Source organism: Cajanus cajan, chromosome 6 (assembly GCF_000230855.2).
Source record: "Cajanus cajan strain Asha chromosome 6, NIPB_CcT2T_4, whole genome shotgun sequence".
NCBI classification, from domain to species: Eukaryota; Viridiplantae; Streptophyta; class Magnoliopsida; order Fabales; family Fabaceae; genus Cajanus; species Cajanus cajan.
Window position 1 is genome coordinate 21663673 of NC_138522.1, and position 22356 is coordinate 21686028.

General features: G+C 29.1%; 2 protein-coding genes across 2 annotated transcripts; one reads left to right on the forward strand and one right to left on the reverse strand.

The window, feature by feature from the left end:
• Window positions 1-1041: 1041 nt before the first annotated feature.
• On the forward strand, window positions 1042-3315 carry LOC109817983 (thymidine kinase a). Its single transcript, XM_020383352.3, has 4 exons — window positions 1042-1314; window positions 1396-1540; window positions 2538-2659; window positions 2751-3315. The coding sequence occupies exons 1-4, from the start codon at window positions 1181-1183 to the stop codon at window positions 3013-3015; spliced, it is 666 nt and encodes a 221-aa protein (XP_020238941.2). The 5' UTR covers window positions 1042-1180; the 3' UTR covers window positions 3016-3315.
• A 5127-nt stretch (window positions 3316-8442) lies between these two features.
• LOC109817973 (uncharacterized) lies at window positions 8443-10095 on the reverse strand. The gene has a single exon (XM_020383339.2). It carries the CDS (start codon window positions 10093-10095, stop codon window positions 8443-8445), a length of 1653 nt encoding a protein of 550 aa, XP_020238928.2.
• Between the last annotated feature and the right edge of the window lie 12261 nt (window positions 10096-22356).

Below are 22356 nucleotides of genomic sequence, written 5' to 3' on the forward strand. Positions count from 1 at the left end.
TTAAACATATTTTGGTAATAATTTTTATTTTATAATAGAAGTAACAAAAAATTTTAAAAATGAGTAAAGTGTCATATATTGACATTTGTTGAGGGATGAAATAGTAACTTTCAACTAAGAGAGGAAGATAGTATAATATTTGTATCTCTCATAGAATGTAAATGTAATTCACTCTTTATTTTAACACAACAGAAGAGGGTGATGTAATATTCACATATATGAAACAACAATAATTTGGTAATAACTTTTTTTAAAAGGAAAGGTAATAGAGCTTTAATAAAATATTTTAAAAATAGATAAAATATCATATTAAAATCTGTTGAAAGAGGAGACTGTAATTTGAAATATAAGGAGAGAGAACAAATATAATATTTATATCTCTTTAAAAAGGGAAATGTAATTTACTCATATTAAATATAAATAATTATTTTATGAGAGAGGGCTTTTAGAAACTTCTTTTAAAAATTAATGAATTTTATGCTCATTTCTAATAAAAAGGTTTTTAAGAATTTTTAACTTCTTATATATTTTAATTAATATTTATCACCTATATTTATAAATTAAATTTAATAATTTTAAAATAAACTACTAATAATTACAAATAATTTTTATCACAATATATATTATTTTCTACAACCATATACAACTATATAACAATATATAAAGATGATAATCTATTTTGTCAAGCATAATTTTTTGAATAATTTTATTTTATAACAACTTTCAAATGATTATTTTATTTTGACTCCTATTTTATAACGTGAAAATAGGAGAAAACGTGGATCCCAAACATATTACCAAACACTCACTTAATTTGTACTTTGTAGGGGTCAAATATTTATTATATTTATTCTCAAAATCACGTCCAAGTTTTCAAACCTAAAAGCAAACAGGCTATAAGATACCACCAATAATTACTTAAAAAAAAAAAAAGACTCAAAGGTTAAAATTTGGAACGAAAATTAATTTAAAGTATCGATCTTAAGCGTAATATATTCAGTTCCCACCAATTGAGATCGCATAATTTTCCCTCCACAATTCAAATCCTCCCTCTAAACAAAATCAAATCAAATCAAAGCCACGCTCCCAACCCAATTCCTCTATAAATATTGAATAATTGTTGCGCCTTTTTCATTCACCAAAACCAAACACGCCTTTAACCACTGCAACTGTTTCCTCTATGGCTTCTTCTTCGGTTTCATTCGACGCTGCCAAGGACACGTTTGGCGAAGTCCATGTTATTGTGGGCCCCATGTTCGCCGGGAAAACCACTGCCCTTCTTCGTCGCATCAAATCGGAGCTCAACGCCAAAAGGTGTTTTTTTTTAGAAATTCGATTTGGGATTTTGTTTTTTATTTTGGGTATTTTTTTTTGTTAATGATTATTGTTGTGAAGGAGTGTGACGTTGTTGAAATCGAGCAAGGACACACGATACGCAATTGACTCGGTTGTGACGCACGATGGGGTTAAATTTCCTTGCTGGGCGTTACCCGATCTCTTGTCTTTTAGAGATAAATATGGCCATGATGCTTATCAAAAGGTATTGTCTATGATCTTTTTGTTTTTATTTTTCAGTAAAATCTTAGTTTTTATTCAAATAAGAGAGTGGAAATTTAAATAATTAACAAGAAAGGTATGAGATTTTTGATGATATGTATTTTTACTTTATCTAGTGAATATACATATATATATATTTTTTTTTTTTTTGGTTTTGCACCTTGATTTAATATTATTTGATTGAGAGATAAGTAAAGTCTGATTAATAATTTTTTCGGTCAAAGATTAAATTTAGGTACTTTTTGAATAAATTAACTTTGGATTCAATATATTAATTATTTGTATCTAATTCTTTGATTTATCAAGTGAAGATTTTAAATGGGAGAATTTACTCCTATGTTTTTATTTTGTGTTATGTGAGGTTTTGAAGAAAAATTTGATAAATTTTAGAGAAGGATATAATTGTTTAGGTAATGTGTAATTATTTAAAAATAATAATTTTTTAAGGAAAAGGGGAATCAAACAACCTTACATCATAATTGGTTGCAATACCCATTCCTTTGTGCCTTTGTTTCTTTTCCATAACATGACATTTTATTTTAAGGGAAGAGGGGATCAAAATTCTATGGTTATAGTTAATGTTTGAATGTAGTTGTAATTATGATTTTGTTATTAATCCTTAGTAATGTGAAAAATTGCAATTGTGGTAATAGCGATTCCAAAAGTCTTGATATTTGGGCTGCAATAGTGGTTAGGACCACTTTTTAAAATCTTGGTTGGAGTTATTAAAATTGTTGAATTTTTTTAATTACTCTTTTTTTTTATCGAATTTTATTAGATAAAATGATATTTTCAGTTATGTCTTTATATTATAATTTTTTTTATTGAATTAATTTATTTTAGGAGTAAAATGATATTTTCAGAGTTGTGTCTCCATAGTTAAATCCGAAATGGCTTGCTAAAATATTTAGTGCTTCTACTTGGTTGTTGAGGTATGTTTCATTATGTTTGGTGAATGTGTTTTACTACTGTGGATGCAGTTGGATGTTATTGGCATAGACGAGGCTCAATTTTTTGATGACCTTTATGAGTTTTGCTGCAAGGCTGCTGATGAAGATGGTAAAACAGTAATTGTTGCAGGCCTGGATGGTGATTACTTAAGGTACTACTTTTCAAGTTAAACCCCATTGCAATGCAAGTTTTAGTATTTGGTTTCCTTCAAATGCTTAATTTTTGAGGTCACCCTTTTCCAGGAGAAGCTTTGGCTCAGTGCTTCACATAATTCCACTTGCTGATTCTGTGACCAAGTTAACAGCTCGTTGTGAGCTATGTGGCAAACGTGCTTTTTTCACCTTGAGGAAGACAGAGCAGAGAGAGACTGAACTAATTGGTGGGGCTGATCTCTACATGCCTGTCTGTCGCCTACACTACATGAACAACCAAGTTGCTGATAAGTGTGTTGTTCAATCTCAAAATGTTAAAAGTGATTCCCTTCTTGAAGCAATTGCAGATGTTTAAGGGGTTGTTGGAAGTTGGCTTGCATGTGGCCTCTACCATGTTTAATTTTTCATAGAGCCATAATTGAATCTCAATGTTTTTCTTATATCACCCTTCTGTTCATATTTAATTATATATATGTATTTCAGTTTCTTAAATCTTAATGCTCCTTCATGTTATGTTACTTCTGGTGCCTGCCATTTGGGTGGCTCTATTGTTTGTCCTTTTCTTTTGACGTATCTATCTACTTGAAGTCAGGAAACTGCAAAACAAGTGTAGGGGAATTATTTGAATGCAGCTTGATGGTTTTCCCTTTGTTTATTTGAATCTGCATCTTGAATCAATCGATCCACATGTTGCCAAAAGCTACTATTATATCCTTTGCATTTTTGTTACATTTTGACGTTTGACATAAAAATAGATCCATACACACTATCTATTAGACAAATATGTTATGCAGTCTCGATCCATGTCTTACCGTGTTCTCAGGGATGAAACCAGAAAAAAAATTTAGGTGGACAAAATTTATCATATATTAAAATTAAAATTGAATAATAAAATATTAATTTAATAAAAAAAATAAAATACCATATATTTCATAAAAGTAAATACATAATTTTTTAAAAGATATCAAAATTATATATTTTTCTATTCTTAATCTGATAAAATCATAACTCTTCTATAATTTTAGTTCATCATCAATAAGTGTTTCTATTAAATATGAGAATTAATCTCAGAAATTTGATAGATGTAAAAATGGGTAAACATTTCTTAATTTAAGGGGAAAAAAAACTTTCAAATAAAGTAATAATTATGATTTTGGTTCAATAATTATTTTTTCACCAAATAAACATAGATGATATATACAAATACATATCGTATAAATATATAATTCATATTTGTATGGTAATTAATTTAAAAAGAGTCAAAAAAATTAATTAATAATTTTGATATTACTTTTGAAAATCTCATGGGTTTGTGAAACAATAAAATTTAGAACCAACATTCCACAACTTTATAGGACATCAAAGTTTAAAGATGAAATATGGATGCTATGAGAACAAAGAAGTGCCAGCAACATGAAAGATTAGTCAAGGAGAATTAAAAGAGAGGTAACGTGTATAAAGGAAAATCAGGTTAAAAATTTAAAATTGTAATGGGTAAAGTAAAATATTTTTTTATAATTTTTTTAATTTAAAGTTTTTTCTTGTAATTTATAAAATAATCTATAGAATGCTTTAGTTTAAGATTTTTTTTAATATGCAAAGTAAAGAAAATAAAAATTAAATATTTATTTATTATTATTTTTTAAATAACCGCAACAATCTCATAACATATGTAGTGAGCAATAATCTATGAACATGTGCAATATGGTGAATATATTAGTGTGATATGTATTTTTGCAAGGAGTTAATTTTATAGTGGAGGATAAAAATGCATAAACATGCTATACGTGGTTCTATCCCTGATTTTGACCCATTGTTACTTCTAAGCAGTGTTATCAAAATTTGATCTGTTGTTGACTCGATTAAGACAGTGAGTTAATTAGTTATTGGTTGAATTTTTGAGTTAGTCATTAAACCGTATGATCATGTATATATCAAACATGTAAATTTTATGACGTGTATATAAATTAAAAGTATATAACAACTTTCTTGATTATAAACTACAAGGTGGTGGTTAAAAAGCTTTTTAAACACTTACAGAAACATGGTTTAAATCCTTTCTGAATACAATTATTTCAAATATCAATTCAAATTTTAGCTTCTTATGCTATGAATAGGCTTTGGTGGACAACTTGGAAAGCATGCAGAAAATCAATGTCTGAACACTAAAACTATGATAACACTGCTTACAAGCCACAAAAGGTTGAGTTTTCATGTCTTTGCTATTGGGATTTAAAAGACAGGTTAAACATTAAAACGAAATTATTTATAATTTAGTCACCATTAATGATTTTATATATATATATATATATATATATATATATATATATTTCAATGTAAAAATGGTATATTTTATTCTAATTAGAGTTTTTGTGCAAAATTATGATTATAAAAACCATAAGACGTAAGAATTGAGATTATTATCGATTTCTTCATTTCTAAAAAGAATTGTGCTTGTTGAGTGGGAGTAATATTCAATAAGTTGTCTTCAATTTTTGTAACCAATTGCAAGAGAATTCAAAAACAACTCTTCTAAACATATATAGGAAGACACGTACAATGTCACAATTTCACAAATCATAATCGACATATTAGTTAGTAATATAATCCGAAAAAAAACTAGTTAACAAATGAAATCATATAAGTGATTTGAATGAAATATTATCTATCAGGTAATTAAAAACTAGTTAAGCTACACATTTATGCAACAAGAGAAATTTCCTAATGCAGGTTTTTTCTCTTGTATCCTAATTCCTAAACAATTGGAATATAAAGTATATTACAACCTAAGGTTCAATTATAAACCTGTTTGTGGAGGATTTCGTTTGTAGGTTCTTTTTGTTCGAACTAGCACGAGTTCACGTTTCAATTTATGCGTGTTCGTGACATGACAGAATCGAAGACTTTCCGTGAAAGAATAAATTTGTACAAGCAACGAATATAGTTAAATTAGGGTGTTGTTACAACACGTCAGAAGATCTATGCTCATTGTTTCGAGCACTTCAGAAGATCTATGCTGGTTTGGCACATCAGAAGATCTATGCTCACTATTTCGAGCACGTCAGAAGATCTATGCCAGTTTTAGCACTTCAGAAGATCTATGCTGGTTTCAACACATCAGAAGATCTATGCTAATTGTACAATCAAATTCATGCATATAAGAATTAACGTGAATCGAACAGATGACATGTATATTGACTGTAGAAATCATATCCTTCATTAAATGGTAACAGAATTACAATTCGTAAGGATAATGAAACATGTTCAAAATGACTACACTACACTAGGCTAGACTAGGCTATGCTACGCTACTCCTAAAAAAGGAAAAGAAAAGTGGTCGAGAAATCGTACCCAAAGCTGTCTCGTATGCATAGTATGCCTTATGCGCAGGCTGCGGAGTGCGTGTGAGGTATTGTGGGAATTAGATTTCTGACCCCTTGCTACGAGCATGGCTCATTTAATTTATAGACAAAGATTTGGGAAAAAATAACTGTTTCTAACGCACCCCGGAAGTGCCTAACTGTTCTAAACTTCCACGTAGTGGCCTGCTCCCGGGCCCGTCTCTGGATAATTCTTGGAACTGCTTGTTAACTTCCCCAAATCGTTCTGCAGCCTTTGACACTTATCCCATGTCACTTCAACCGCTCCTAATTCGTGTCTCCTTTAAGTTCTCCATTCTGAGAGGTTATGAAGTGTATTCGTATATGTCCGGATTCTTGGGATTTCGAGTAACCAACGAAAACTATACTTGAGTGTTTCCTGATTCTGCTTGTACTTTGAGAGGTTGCTAGGCTGTGAGCCCTTTTCCTGAGCATCATCATTCCTGGTTCAAGGATTTCGAGAGTTTCACGAAAAATGTCTTCGCGTATCTCTTGATTCTCTTCAAGCTTCATATGCCTTCTTTAGAAACTTCTCTGCCCTTTTTCGATCATCTGGGATTTCGAGCACCTTTGTGTTTCGAGTGTCTCCGAATTCATTTTCTGGTACTAACAAATGCCCCCTGGAAAACATTTGTTTCGAGGTAACTAAGAAAGAATGTTTTCCAATACCTCCTGAACGTCCTGAGGTATGTTCTGTTGAATCTCGATTTCTCACTTTTCTGGTCGCTCTCGAACTTGTGCATTGTTACACTGCTTTTTCACAATAGGTGGTTTCTTCCAATGTTCTTACGGCCACCTTTCCTGTCACCATGCCGACTACGGAACCTTCCCCTCCTGGTCTTGTGCAAGGTGGTGCTCCTTCCTTCAATTTCGACATAGGGGTGTCCTCTGGAAAAGGTAGGTAACTACTTCTTGGACATCACGGTATTCCCCAAAGAATATTTTGTTTCACTGAAATATCCTTTTTGTGAAGGTCTAGAGGTAACTTCTGAGGATAAACAAACTCCTCTTTCTGGTCAACCTGCGAGTTCGACTGATACTGTCCCTTCCGACACTCTACTTGCTTCTATTCCTCCCGATGACATAGACCTCATAAGCTTCTTTGATGATGAAGCTACTCAAGACGACATTTTCGAGGTCTTGGAGAATTGGACTAGCGGGACTTCGGCTTCGGGGAAGACCCAGGAAACCGTTGCGAGCTTTCAACTGCTATTATCCTCCTTTCGTTCGAAGGCTTATGTGGATCATCTTGACTAGGCTCTCATGGACCCTCAATTCAAACTAGAGATTGAGCGGATGGTTGATGATCTAAATGCATATCCCGATCTTCCTCCGGAAGTAACCACAGAGCTGAACGAATATGTGCATACCTTTGCTGCAGCCTCCGAATTGCACACGAAGTGGTCTACTTCGAATCAGGAGATGGTTCAGATCGAGGCTGATACGGAAGAGGATCGAACTAAACTGGAGAAGCTCAAGACTGAACTTCTTTCGATCAAGGACTCCATCTCTCAGATAGTTCCCAAACTGATGAAGCTCAAGCAATCTGAGGAAGATACGGAGCGTACCCTTGCTGCCCTGCAACGAGAACTTGACTCGATCAAGTCCAAACATGCTGCTTTAAAGCTCCAGAGCCAAGAGATCATGTTGAAGCAAAAAGGTTTGCGGGATGAAGGAAAAGGCATATCTCTCAAACTTTCAAAGTCTTTGGATCAAAAGAGAAGATTGGAGGTCTTGTGTGCTTCGCGGAAGCAAAGTCTCGACCAAGCCTACCAGGCATATGAAGCACTTAAATCTAAATTCTGCATATTATCGAGAACCTGATGCCTATTTATAATTTAATGTTTATCCGCTTGTACCTTTATTGCTTATCTCTTTGAACACTCTTCTCAGTACATGCTACTTTCATGGAATTTCTTCAAGTATTTTCCGTTGATCACTTTACTTGCATTTCTCGAATTTAACTCTTGGATCAAGTATGCATTGTTCGAGTAGATTCTTTTGATAATGAATGGTCCTTCCCAATTATAGGTCCACTTGCCCCGATCTCGAGATTTTTGGTCCATTGGGAGGATAACTTTTAGGACTAAGTCTCCACTCGAAAATTGTTTACTCTTAACCTTTTTGTTATAAATTTGAGCTATCTTTTCTTTCTGATGAATGACATTTTGCATGGCTGTCATTCTTTCGTCATCTAGTCGAATTAGTTCATCATACATTAAATTCCAATAATCCTCGACTGGTAACTCATTTTGCCTTTGCACGTGAATGGATTGCAAATTGATATCAATAGGCAAAATTGTTTTGTGACCATACACCAACTTGTATGGCGTAGTTTGAGTGGCATTCCTGGGTGAATTTCTGTAAGCCCACAATATTTGTAGCAATGTTTCATGCCAGTTTCAAAGTTTTCCCAAAATATGTTTTTTGATCAAAGCTATGATCACTTTGTTAGCAGCCTCGACTTGGCCATTAGCTTTTGCATAGTAAGGTGTCGAAGTAATCATTATGATTCCTCTCGACTGGGCATACTGGACCACTTTTCGACCTGTGAACACCGTTCCTTGATCTGTAGTTATTGTCTGGGGTATTCCGAATCGAAATATAATATGGTCTTCAATAAAATTTATCACTTCTTTCTGGTCAACCTCTTTTACAGGAATTGCTTCCACCCATTTCGTAAAATAATCGATGGCCACGATTATGTACTTATGGTTTTTTGCTGACGGAGGATGAATCTGGCCAATTACGTCAATTGTCCAACCTCGAAAAGGCCACGGTTTAATAATCGCATGCAACTCGGTTGCTGATACTCTATGTATTGGGCCATGTTTCTGGCACTCTTCGCAACCTTTTGCAAATTCGATACAATCTTTGAACATGCTTTGCCAAAAATATCCTTTTCTGGACAAAGTCCATTTCATTTTCTCCCCCGCTTGATGGGCACCACAAATCCCTTCATGTACCTCTGCCATGGCTATGTAGCTCTCATGATTTCCGAGGCACTTAAACAAAACTCCATCGAAACCTCTCTTGAACAATTCATCATTCAATATCACATAATTGAGAGCTTGATATTTAACTTTTCTTTCAGCTTGCGAATTTGGACTTTGCATATATTCGATTAGCTCTTTCCTCCAGTCCTGAATGGTTGAGGTGTCAATGGTGAGGCATTCGTGCTCGTCACTCAACTCATTCCTTATACAAACAAGAGATTCGAGACATTCCCTGCTTATCTTGTACCCGGATGCAATCTGAGCTAGTTCATTCGCAATTTCATTCTCGTTACGAGAAATATGTTCTAATTGGACCTCATCGAATGAATTTAACAAAGCTGTAGCTCGAGAATTGCATTCGAGTAACTTTTCATTCATGCATTTATATTCTCGAGTTAACTGTTTAATCACGAGTTGCGAGTCACCTCGAATGATTATGTTCCTTGCCCCCAAGTCCTTAAGCAATTTTAGCCCAGTAATCAATGCTTCGTATTCAGTTTCATTATTCGAGCATTCAGATTTCGTTCTCAATAAGAATTTAGTGGGAATCCCACCCGGTGAAATAATCAGTAATCTGATTCCTGCTCCTAACTCGTGTTTCGATCCATCGAAAAATAATTCCCATGATTTCGTGGTTAAATAATTAACCTGTTCATTTAAATTCGAGTGATCCACGAGAAAATCAGCGATTACTTGTCCTTTTGTGGCTTTGAGGGGAACAAACGTTAATGAATACTCGGTCAATGCAAGAGCCCATTTCCCAACTCGAGAGTGCAGGATAGGTTTAGATAACATATATTTAATCACATTACTTCGACAGAACACGAATACATCATAAGGTTTAATATAATGCTTCAGCTTTGTACAAGCATAATACAAACTCAGACATAACTTCTCCAAAGGAGTGTATCTGATTTTTGCCTCGACTAACATCCTACTGATGTAATAAATGGCTCTCTCGATGCCATTTTCGTCATCTTGCGACAACATGCCCGGAATAGTCGAATCATTGGCCGAGACATACAATTTTTGCTTTCCTCCTTCAGAGGGTGGCACCATCACTGGAGGGTTGATCAAATAATTCTTGATCTCCTCGAATGCTTTTTGATGATTTTCTTCCCATCGAAATTATTCCTCCTTTTTCAATCGTAACAAAGGGGAAAACACCTTAGTCTTTCCTGATAAATTCGAAATAAATCTTCGAAGGAAATTTATCTTACCTAACAAAGACTGCAACTCATTCTTATTCGAAGGAGGCTTAGAAACTTCTCTGCCCTTTTTTGATCATCTGGGATTTCGAGCCCCTTTGTGTTTCGAGTGTCTCCGAATTCATTTTCTGGTACTAACAAAACCAAAGTTATATTTCCTAATGCAGAAAACTTGTTACCACTACTCAATTATAATCTATTTTAGTTGCCTTGCTAGCTGTTGAGGTAAAACCACATAGAAGTTTTGATTTATATGCAGATATAGAGAAACAACTTGTTTAGATTTTGTTAAGAAAAATATCCAGATGTAGCAGCAACAACTTGTTTTCATAAACACTAAAGTCACAAAAAAATTACAGCACCAGGCTTGCTATCATATGAATTTGTTAATACAAGAGAGAGCAATTTAATATGAGATCTTCATGAAATCGACAAAAATTACAGCACTAGAATTGATGTCATCTGAATCTACAATAAAAACTTATGAGTTAATCACTTATACACTGTTAGTATAAAGGTTTATTACACTAGTAACTAATCATATCTTTTAAAAGTGTCATGTCATTTACTTATTTAATAAAATAAAAATAAAATAAAATAATTTAAAAAATATGATTGATTGTCGGTGTAAAAAACTTTACACTAGTAGTGTATAGATGATTAATTTAAAAATTATTACAAATAATTGTTGTCAGCAACTTCAATGCAAATTAAGCATTAAATACATGTCATCAATGGGTGCCTACATAAAAAGAAAAATTGATCAACATTACAGATTAGGGGGCTCATTAGCTACAGGTGTTGAATAGATGATAAAAAGTAAAAGTTCAGTAATCATAAAAATGTAATCATAAGTGATATTACCGTCAAAAGTTCCTTAAAACTAAATGGGTTTTCTTGTGCTTGAGGGGGCTTATAAGCTTCAGGTACTGAACAAGACACTCCATCTCAAGTTGTTGACTTCTTAATTCTTTATCTTAAAATAAAAATAGAAAATTAAAACCAATGACAGGACAAGTATGAAATATTTGACATACAAATTTATTTATATTGCTTAGATGCTCGATAATGTGGTTTTCAGTTTTTCCTCTAGCTGAAGCTTTACTTATTCTATGGACTCAGCTCTTTAATCGCTTTTTTCTTTTTAAAATCCTTTCGGTTGTATAGCATACCTCTAACAAATGTTGAGTTATCATTGTTTTTACTATTATTGTCTTTGGCTTGTATCCAAAGATCCATATATTATTTGCTTTTAACTATTATTGTCTTTAGCTTGTATGCAAAGATCCATTATTTGCTTAGACATGACACATATATGGTATTACCTAAAATCTTGTAGTATTTTTCACAAGTTAACACCATTATTATTAGTCTAACTAGGATTAGTTTTGATATTTTATGAGTCTTATGTGAATCGATAAATATAAACTCTTACAAAATATATATATATAAATTTTTTTTATGATAATCATGTCATTGGTATAACTTGTACAATTTAATTCATTTAAGTCATCCTCAAATATATAATCTCATACTTATACTATAATAATAATATATAATAATTTTATATTACAAATAATAATAATAATAATAATAATAATATATTTAATTATTCTTTATTTATATGTACTTACTTTTATAATTAATATCTACTTATTTCTATTTAAAATTATAATTTAAATTATTTAATTTTATAATTTATAATGATAACATAATTTATAAAATTATATATATTTATTTATTACATACATATAAATTAAACTTGAATATTTTAAATAAATTATTAATTAATTTAATATATTTATTTACCTTAAATCAAACATATAAAATTCAAAAAATGTATTTATCCTTGTTTTATTTTCTAATTATCAACCATTAATAAAATACTAACTTAAAATCTTATCTAATTATATCATAATATTCTCATATCAAATTTAAAACCAGATATTAGTTATACAAAAATATTAAGATCATATAGTAAATTGTCAATAAGATTTTAGTTAAATAATTTAAAATAATTAATGTTTCAATTATATTGTTAATTAGCAAATAATTTATTCCAAAGCTAATTAATTTTTTATATATTAATTATTAGTAAAATATAATAATTTTTAATTTAACAATTAATTAGATTGATGAAATTAAACAGACACCATGAATTATTGAGCGAAATAACTTTACCAAGAGTTATTTTGTAAGTTATCTTAAATCAAACATATAAAATTAAAAAAATGTATTTATCCTTGTTTTATTTTTTAATTATTAACCATTAATAAAATACTAACTTAAAATCTTATCTAATTATATCATAATATTTTCATATCAAATTTAAAACTAATTCTTATATTTTCGACAAATATAAATTTGTCTGAAATATTCCATAAATAATATAGTTTTTCCTACAAAATGTTTCTCATCGAAAATATAAATTTTCTAACAGATTTAATTTTGTTTTATAAGAAATCATCTTCGATTAATATAACATTTTGTATATATGATTTAAGAATAAAGAATTTTCAATTTAACGGTTAGATTTACAAAATTCACATTTAATATAAAGTTATTAAGCGGTGTAATACTTAGTAAAAGTCACATTTAATATATATATATATTAAATGTGACTTTTACTAAGTATTACACCGCTCAATAAGTTTATATTAAATGTGAATTTGGTAAATTCAATCGTTAGATTGAAAGTTCATATCTCTTAAATTATATATACAAAATTTTATATTAATCCAAGATGATTTGATACTTCATTTTTATAAAACAAAATTGATGTAATATATTCATTTCAAAATACATTAAAATATGAACACTTCGATTACCTTCCAGTTATTGTTCAATTTTAACAAAATTTGATTTACACGTATAAAGTGATATGAACTTTCAATTTAACAGTTGAATTTACAAAATTCACATTTAATAAAAAGTTATTGAGCGGCGTAATACTTAGTAAAAGTTACACCAGTATAATTATAACCTCCTATATTATATATATATATATATATATATATATATGTATGTAATTTTAAGCTTATTACTTCTAGAAAATAAAATTTTTTTTCTTCTAAAATATAAAACTACTATTTATGTTAAATAAACTAATATATGCACTAATTATTTAATAGAAAACTCATGAAACACACAAATATGAAAATATTTACACTTGAACTTGCTTACTATAATTTTAAAGACAATATACTAACATCTCTAAGTAGTTTATAAATATTTAAAAATAAATATTATTTATTTAAAATAATTGTTAAGATCGAAAATATTAATTTTAGAAGGTTTAAATATATTTTAGTCCCTATAAGATGGATGATTTTGATTTTGGTCTTTGTAATTTTTTTTCTTTATTTTTCATCCTTGTAAAATTTATAAAGATTATTTCTTACTTGTAAAATGAGTAAAATATTTTTCTTTGATTTTCATCCCTCTAAAATATAAATTCACTAGTTTGATTATTTTAAGGTAGATAAATAATATTTATTTTAAAAAACTAAATTTTTTTAGAGGTTTTAAATATCAATACGATAATAGTACGTAATTGTTGTAGGTGACACCTAAGATAATTATTTATCTTTTTTTTAAAAAAAAAATAAAAAGTAGTTAAAAATGATTACATAAAAAATAAGAATTAAAAATAAAAATTTCAATTTTAGAAAATGAAAATAAGAATTAAAACTAGGAAATTAAAAATAAGAATTAAAAATAAGAAATTTCTGACGGAATATTCCGTCATAAATTTTTGACGAAAATATCAGTCGTAAATTTTTCGTCGAAAAATATAAATTTTCCCTTAGAAATTTTCTGTCAAAAATTTACGTTTTTCTTTTAGTGAATCCACCAAACAATGCTTATAATCAGTACGTTAAAGCAAAATTAAACACAATTGCTTACAATTGATAAATAAGAAGATGAAAAGGCCCAAAATAAAGTTGTTATTGCAAGACGTTTTTCTCCTACTCCAGACTTTTTTTCGACAATTCAACCATTGAATATGAAAAGCCACATCGTATAAACCTATTATCTAAAAATCAGCCTGATCCAACGATGAATAACTCTCTAGTTGCAATTCAACAAACGTTGTTTGGTTGAAATGCGTCTGTAATGTTCTCTCTTTTCTTCTCTCTATATTTTTCTACTATTTACTCAAATTGAGTCACTCTTTGCCTTAATCTGACCCCTCTTCACTTGGTTAAGTGACACACAATGGGTTTATACAATTTGGGCCTATTCTCCACATAAGAAGGGAGCCCAAAATCCAACATAGTTGTGACAGGGAGAAGTTGTGGTGGAAGAGTTGTTCTTGATGTGCACAAGTGAGTACGTGACCAACATTGTGATAATAGATTCAGTACAAAGATGTTTACAAGAAATAAATAATTTATTGTAATTCATAAACATTGATTTAATGTTCTAAATTCTAGTATTGATCTAGTATATAATTCTATCATGTGGTATTAGAGTAGATTATACTAGATTTAGAATCCTAATTTTTTATTTATCAATTTCTTGATTTGGAATTTGGAAATTTAAAGTGTTGAAATTTTGATTACGATAACAAATGAATAGTTTTTTTTTTCTTTTGCGAATGCAATAGTTATCAAATGGCTCTGTTTTTTTATTATTCAAATGAAGGAATTTTGTTTGTGTGTAAATCATAACAAAAAAAAGTTATGTATACCCCATTTATTTATGTGTTTGGAAAAGCCAAGTGAAAATATTTTTCATGAGCAATTGTACATTCTGTTACAGTTTTATTGATTAAGTAAATGTATCTCACCACAGTAGGTCATTTGTAAAATTGGTAGAATTATTTTTTAATTTTAGGATGAACATGACAGTAAAATCCTTCTGCCCATAAGTGTTGAATTTTTATAACTGTTGATATTGTATAATATATTCTCTACCCACAGTGGAGTTTATATTATGTGTTAAATCCTTGTTCTTTTTGGTAATTATGTTACGTGTTACTGTCCATATTAAATTTAGCTTTTTTTACATTTTCCATGAATTTGTGAATCACATTAAGCATGTGATGAGAAATAGTTATAAGTGATGATAAATCTACTTCTGGAAATGTTCTCATGTTGGCTAGAGAAGTTGTATTTTGGATGTGTAAAACAAACTTTAACATCTTTTTCTACTAGGCAAACCGAGTTTGTTGTCTTTTATAGGGTTATATCACATGTTTTATGGTTAAGAAATTTTGTATTTACTCTTGAAATTGTAGATTTCATTTCTAAGCTATTGAAAATTTGTTATGATGTTGAACATATATACCTACTAAGAAAATACTTGTTGATCCTCAAACTAAAGGACTTATACCCATTGTGTTTATGAAACATATTTTTTTTTGTTAATTTCTAATTAAATTAATTTATTAATTCACTTATGCATGTTTATGCTTTGTTTTTAGAATAAATCTCTTATGATCAATTTTGGGTTTTCTTAAAATAAAGATTGTTGACTTCTTGGAAGTATAGGATTGTCAATAATTTCATAAATAAATAGGGATTTTAAGCTCCAAATCTCAATCCATACATTTTTTGCTCTAATTTAATTGTTATCTTGAATCAAATTTTGTTTCTTCAAACTATTAAAAGTCATGATTAAGTTGGTAATTTCTTAAACCTAGTACTTTGGGTTTGATATCTAGACTTTTTCCATTGTTACTACTGCGGTAAGGTACGCTTGCCTTAAGCGCATTTCACACGTAACAAGATTGGTTGTGTTTTCTCAAGACAACATGATATCAAATCCATGCACAATAGCATGAAAAGATCACATGAATTATGTTATGATGTGTAACTACATTTCACACTTGTGTTATGATCATGGTGATGAGATTGTAAGTTATGTAGTCATTGATAAATCAAACTTTGAATAGTTTGTCTTTATCATGACTCTTGACTTGTGATTTTATTGATAATGTTGATCATTTTTTTATGGTGATTATATTTAGGTTGTTTTGTGGCCATAATAGTTCAACCCAAGAGTTATTTTCAAAATGAATTTTCTAAATAAATAAAACCCAATTAATATTGCCCAAATGGGAGAATGTTAGAATTTTTATTTATTTGAGTTACTATTAATTGGTGTAATTTTGTTTTATGAAAATAAGTTGAATGTTATCTGACATATATGTGTGTGTGTCAATATATATATATATATATATATATATATATATATATATATATATATATATATATATATATATATATATATATATATATATTCCTATACACCCATTTTATTATGTGATCTATTTTGGATTTGGGAATCAACATGTAAGTATATACGATTATTGGGTCAAGTCCAATAAACAAGTGTGTTAAGTTTTTTATGCAGGATCTAATTGATTTAATATATGTGATGGATGGATATTAAGTTGGGATTTTAGAAACTAAATGAACAGGATCCCACTAGACTTTTATAAATTTTGTGACTGCCATTTTTTGCTTTATCCAAGATGCAATTGTGATAGAGAGAATTCTAGTAGAAAAGTTGTTCTTAACGTACACAAATGAGTATGTGACCATTATTGTAATAACAGATTCACTACAAAGATGTCTACCAGAGATAAGTGATTTATAGTAATTAATAAACATTGATTTGGTGTTCTAAATTCTAGTATTGATATGGTATATAATTCTATCAAGGGATGCTAGTAATTTTGGTTATTCCTAAGTATAGAATGTTGGTTCAATTCACTACAAGAAAAATGCTGATTTCCGACGGAAATAGGTAAATTTCCGACGGAAATTTCCGACGAAAATAGGTAAATTTCTGACTGATTTTGCTTTTTCCGACGGATATCAATCCGTCGGAAAAAGTGGCGTCGGAAAAAAAAATCCGTTAGAAATAATTTTTTCGACAGAATTTTCAGACAGAAAATTCTGTCAGAAATTTTTGACGGAAAAATTCGTCAGAAATTGCTGTCAAAATTTCGACGGAAAAATCCGTCGAAAATTGCTGTCAAATTTTCCGACAGAAAAATCCGTCGGAAATTATAATTTTTTTTTAATTTTAATAAATTTATTAATGTAACAACTCTCATATTTGGTCTCTCAAGGGTTCTATTTCACAATATTTCACTGTTTAGCGTGTTTTATTCTTACTTGTGCAATTTCTGGGAGACTTCCCAGAAGGTCACTCATCCCAGTACTACTCCAGGTCAAGCACGCTTAACTGTGAAGTTCTGATGAGTAAGCTACCGAAATGTCTATGTATGTTGTCAGTATAACTTGTACAAATTAATTCATTTAAGTCATCCTCAAATATACAATCTCATATTTGTACTATAATAATAATATATAATAATTTTATATTACGAATAATAATAATAATAATAATAATAATATATTTAATTATTCTTTATTTATATGTACTTACTTTTATAATTAACATCTACTTATTTTTATTTAAAATTATAATTTAAATTATTTAATTTTATAATTTATAATGATAATATAATTTATAAAATTATAAATATTTATTTATTACATACTTATAAATTAAATTTTAATATTTTAAATAAATTATTAATTAATTTAATATATTTATTTACCTTAAATCAAACATATAAAATTTAAAAAATGTATTTATCCTTATTTTTTTTTTCTAATTATCAACTATTAATAAAATACTAACTTAAAATCTTATCTAATTATATATAATATTTTCATATCAAATTTAAAACCAGATATTAGTTATACAAAAATATTAAGATCATATAGTAAATTGTCAATAAGATTTTAGTTAAATAATTTAAAATAATTAATATTTCAATTATATTGTTAATTAGCAAATAATTTATTCCAAAGCTAATTAATTTTTTATATTAATTATTAGTAAAATTTAATAACTTTTAATTTAACAATTAATTGGATCGATGAAATTCAACACACCATGAGTTATTGAGCGGAATAACTTTACCAAGAGTTATTTTGTAAGTTATCTTAAATCAAACATATAAAATTCAAATAATGTATTTATCCGTGTTTTATTTTTAATTATCAACCATTAATAAAATACTAACTTAAAATCTTATCTAATTATATCATAATATTTTCATATCAAATTTAAAACCAGTTCTTACATTTTCGACAAATATAAATTTGTCTGAAATATTCTATCAATAATATAACTTTTCTTACAAAAATTTTCTCATAAAAAATATAAATTTTTCGACAGATTTAATTTTATTTTATAAAAAATCTTCGATTAATATAACATTTTGTATATATGATTTAAGAGTAAAAGATTTTCAATTTAACGGTTGAATTTACAAAATTCACATTTAATATAAAGTTATTGAGCGGTGTAACACTTAGTAAAATTTATACCATTGTAATTATAGCTCCCCTCATGTATATATATATATATATATATATATATATATATATATGTGTGTGTGTGTGTGTGTGTGTGTGTGTGTCTATATATATATATATGATTTAAGAGTAAAATTTTTTCAATTTAACGGTTGAATTTACAAAATTCACATTTAATATAAAGTTATTGAGCAGTGTAACACTTAGTAAAATTTATACCATTGTAATTATAACTCCCTCATATATATATATATATATATATATATATATATATATATATATATTAAATGCGACTTTTACAATGTATTACACCGCTCAATAACTTTATATTAAATGTGAATTTGGTAAATCCAACTGTTAGATTGAAAGTTCATATCTCTTATAGATTATATATACAAAACTTTATATTAATCCAAGATGATTTGATACTTCATTTTTATAAAACAAAATTGATGTAATATATTCATTTCAAAATACACTAAAATATGAACACTTGGATTATCTTCCAGTTGTTGTTCAATTTTAACAAAATTTGATATACACGTATAAAGTGATATGAACTTTCAATTTAACGGTTGGATTTACAAAATTCACATTTAATATAAAGTTATAGAGCGGCATAATACTTAGTAAAAGTTACACCGGTATAATTATAAACCCTTATATTATATATATATATATATATATATACACACATACATATATATACAACGACAGCTGCACGTTTGGAATAGTGAGACACTTGCCCTCACTACTATTTGACATATACATAATTTTTTATCTAAAAAAATAATATATTTTAAAAAATAAAAATTATATTCTAATAAATTTCCGTCGGATTTATATTTCTGTCGGAAATTTCCGACGGAAAATCTCTGACGGAAAATTCTGTCAAAAATTTCCGACAGAAATATAAATCTGTCGAAAATTTTCGACGGATCCATATCCGTCGGAAATTTTCCGTCGAAAATTTACATTTTTCTTGTAGTGATTGTAACGTTGACCCATTGATAGCATTTATGTTAAGAATAGAAGGTTTTCACCTTGTTGAGTTTTGGAGTTTTCAAAGGTTGAAGAGGGGTTGATGATTTTGAGCTTGTTTATTGTTGATTATTATTATTCTAGTAGTTTTTTGAGTTGCTAGAAGTTAAAGTATTATATTTCATGGTTTGCATGTGTTTGTCGCTATGTGTGGTATTCGAAAAAGTATAGAGAAGGTAAGTTCAATGGTGGAATTGTTTTCTTTCCCAACAAGATGTGCAACTCGCCAACATGAATGCATAGATAAAGAATAACTACCCAAAATAATATTTTTTGCTTAGCAATGAGACTATCGCTCAATTAGAAAATGAATATTTGAGTGGACCTATTGTAAAGCTCACTAGCAATTCATAACATGCTTGACAAGTGAACCCACAACGTGTTCTACTTGCTGAGCAAGCTATGGCTGCTCGGTGAGAGGACCCATAAGGGGTCAAGCTTGCCTAACAAGTTATGGTCGTCCAATGAGCCAGAGCCTGTCCAATGAGATGAGTCACAAGGAGTTTTTGTCGCTAAGTGAGAATAGCACGTCTAGCGACAAGCTCTAGGGGAGTTTGGTCACCCAATAAGACTACTTTATGCCTAACAAACCCTTATTATGAACATGATATGTTATTCTATGTATTTAAGTTGTCTTGATACAAGCATGTTGATAGTTAACCATTATATGTAGTATGTTGGAATATATTGTTTTATGTTGAATGTATTATGTTGTAATATGAGATGCAAAATGTTGAGTTGAAAATGTTTTCGAATATTGTTAGTGAAGAATTTTGAATGGGATGCAATTGTTTAAGTTGTAACTAACATGATATATGTTGTGTTGATAAATGTATGATGCATGTTGTTGAGTTGTAAAATTGAACTTAGGTATAAAGGAGAATGAGTTATTTTATTTGTTGAAAAATTCCATTGCGAGGATCTATGTTGTGGTGCCCTACGAGTCCAAAAAAATTAAAACCATTTAGACAGAGAGTTGACTCTAGAAGCGGTGAGTTGCTTTATAAAAGTTGTCTATTTTAGATTCTTAGTTAATACAATATGGGAGCAAGGTCGAACCATATTACTTATGAAGTGACCAATATAGTAAGGTACATAGTCAGGAGACAAAATCTCTAATCGAGTGTGAAAGGGTGTGTGGTATAAAGAGGATAGGCGATGAGCTAATTTCATATTGAGACTTGGTTAATGCTTGTCAATGTTGTGGTGGGCACATACCTAATTTGTACTATACTTGTCGGTGATATTGGACTTTCCTCGTTTAAGTTACATATTTGAGAAACCTTTTCTGAGTTTTTATCGACTTTTAAGCTATACTTGAGTTGTTTAGGCCTAGAAAAGAAAGTTTACTTGAGGAGTTGGTTCGGTAGGGTTAAGTTACTTAAACTACTCATATGTTACAAGAGATCTCCTAGTTGAAATGTGTGATAATGCATAAAGTTGTTGTGTTGTATGTTATGTTGTTAAGTATTTTAGTGAGATGTAAAGTTGTATTATAAGTTGATCAAGTTGTTTATAAATTTGTTGGGTTGATTATCCATGTTGTTTGAAGTTGAGTTGTTATTTCTTTAGTTGAAGTTGATGATGATAATATAGTTAACTAATTGCTCTATATATATCTTATATGTTGAATCATTTTACACAATCTTACTCTTGCTTTTTCACATGTTGGACTACTATGTTCATACTTGGTATGAGAGTAGGTTAGGATTTAGGCTCAAGGGCGAGTACCATTGGTTGACCTTATAGGAGATGGTGTTTTCGTGGAGGCTATTCTAATACAGATGTGTGTAAAGATGCATGACCGACGCTTAGGATATGTGTCCAATACTGATATTTGTGTGTATGTGTGTAGGGATTGTTGTAACCTTATAAAGGACTTTATGTTTTTTTCCTCATACACACACACACATATGAGGAGGGATCAATTTACTCCAAGAGTAAGTCTACCTATATTTAGTTCATTCAATAACTCATATTCTATATCAAATTTTAGAAGACTTGAAAACCATTTGACACTTCGTTTCATTAATTCAAATTGAGGGATAATTATTAAAACATTTTATATGTTGATTTGAATTAATGAAACAAAGTGTCAAATGATTTTTAAATTTTTAAAAACTTGCAAACTTGATCTATGCATTAAGAACTTTAAATTCAACAGTTGAATCGCTGAAATTTGATGCAGAATATAAATTATTAAACAAAGTAAGTTTAGGTAGATTTACTCATAGAGTAAATGAATTCCTCCTATACATATATATATATATATATATATATATATATATATATATATATATATATATATATATGTTGACCTTAGGTTAGTTGATGTTATGTCTTCCACTACATTGTAGCTGAATTGTAATAAGTATAAATGTCAAAATAAGCAAATAAAAAATAATCTAGAGGTAATGAGTCTTTATACAAAATATTACACATAAGAAAAGATATATATATATATATATATATATATATATATATATATATATATATATATATATATATAGTGAGAGAGGGAGAGAAAGAAGAGAGATTCACTTGTTCTAAGAGTAAGTGTACTTATACTTATTTCACTCACTAACTTATGTTCTATATCAAGTTTTAATGATTCGACCGTTAAAAGTAAAATTTCTAATGTAAAGATTAAGTCTACAAAGTTTTAAAAATTTTGGAAATTTCTTGATACTCTATTTCATCAATTCAAATTGACGAATAATTATTAA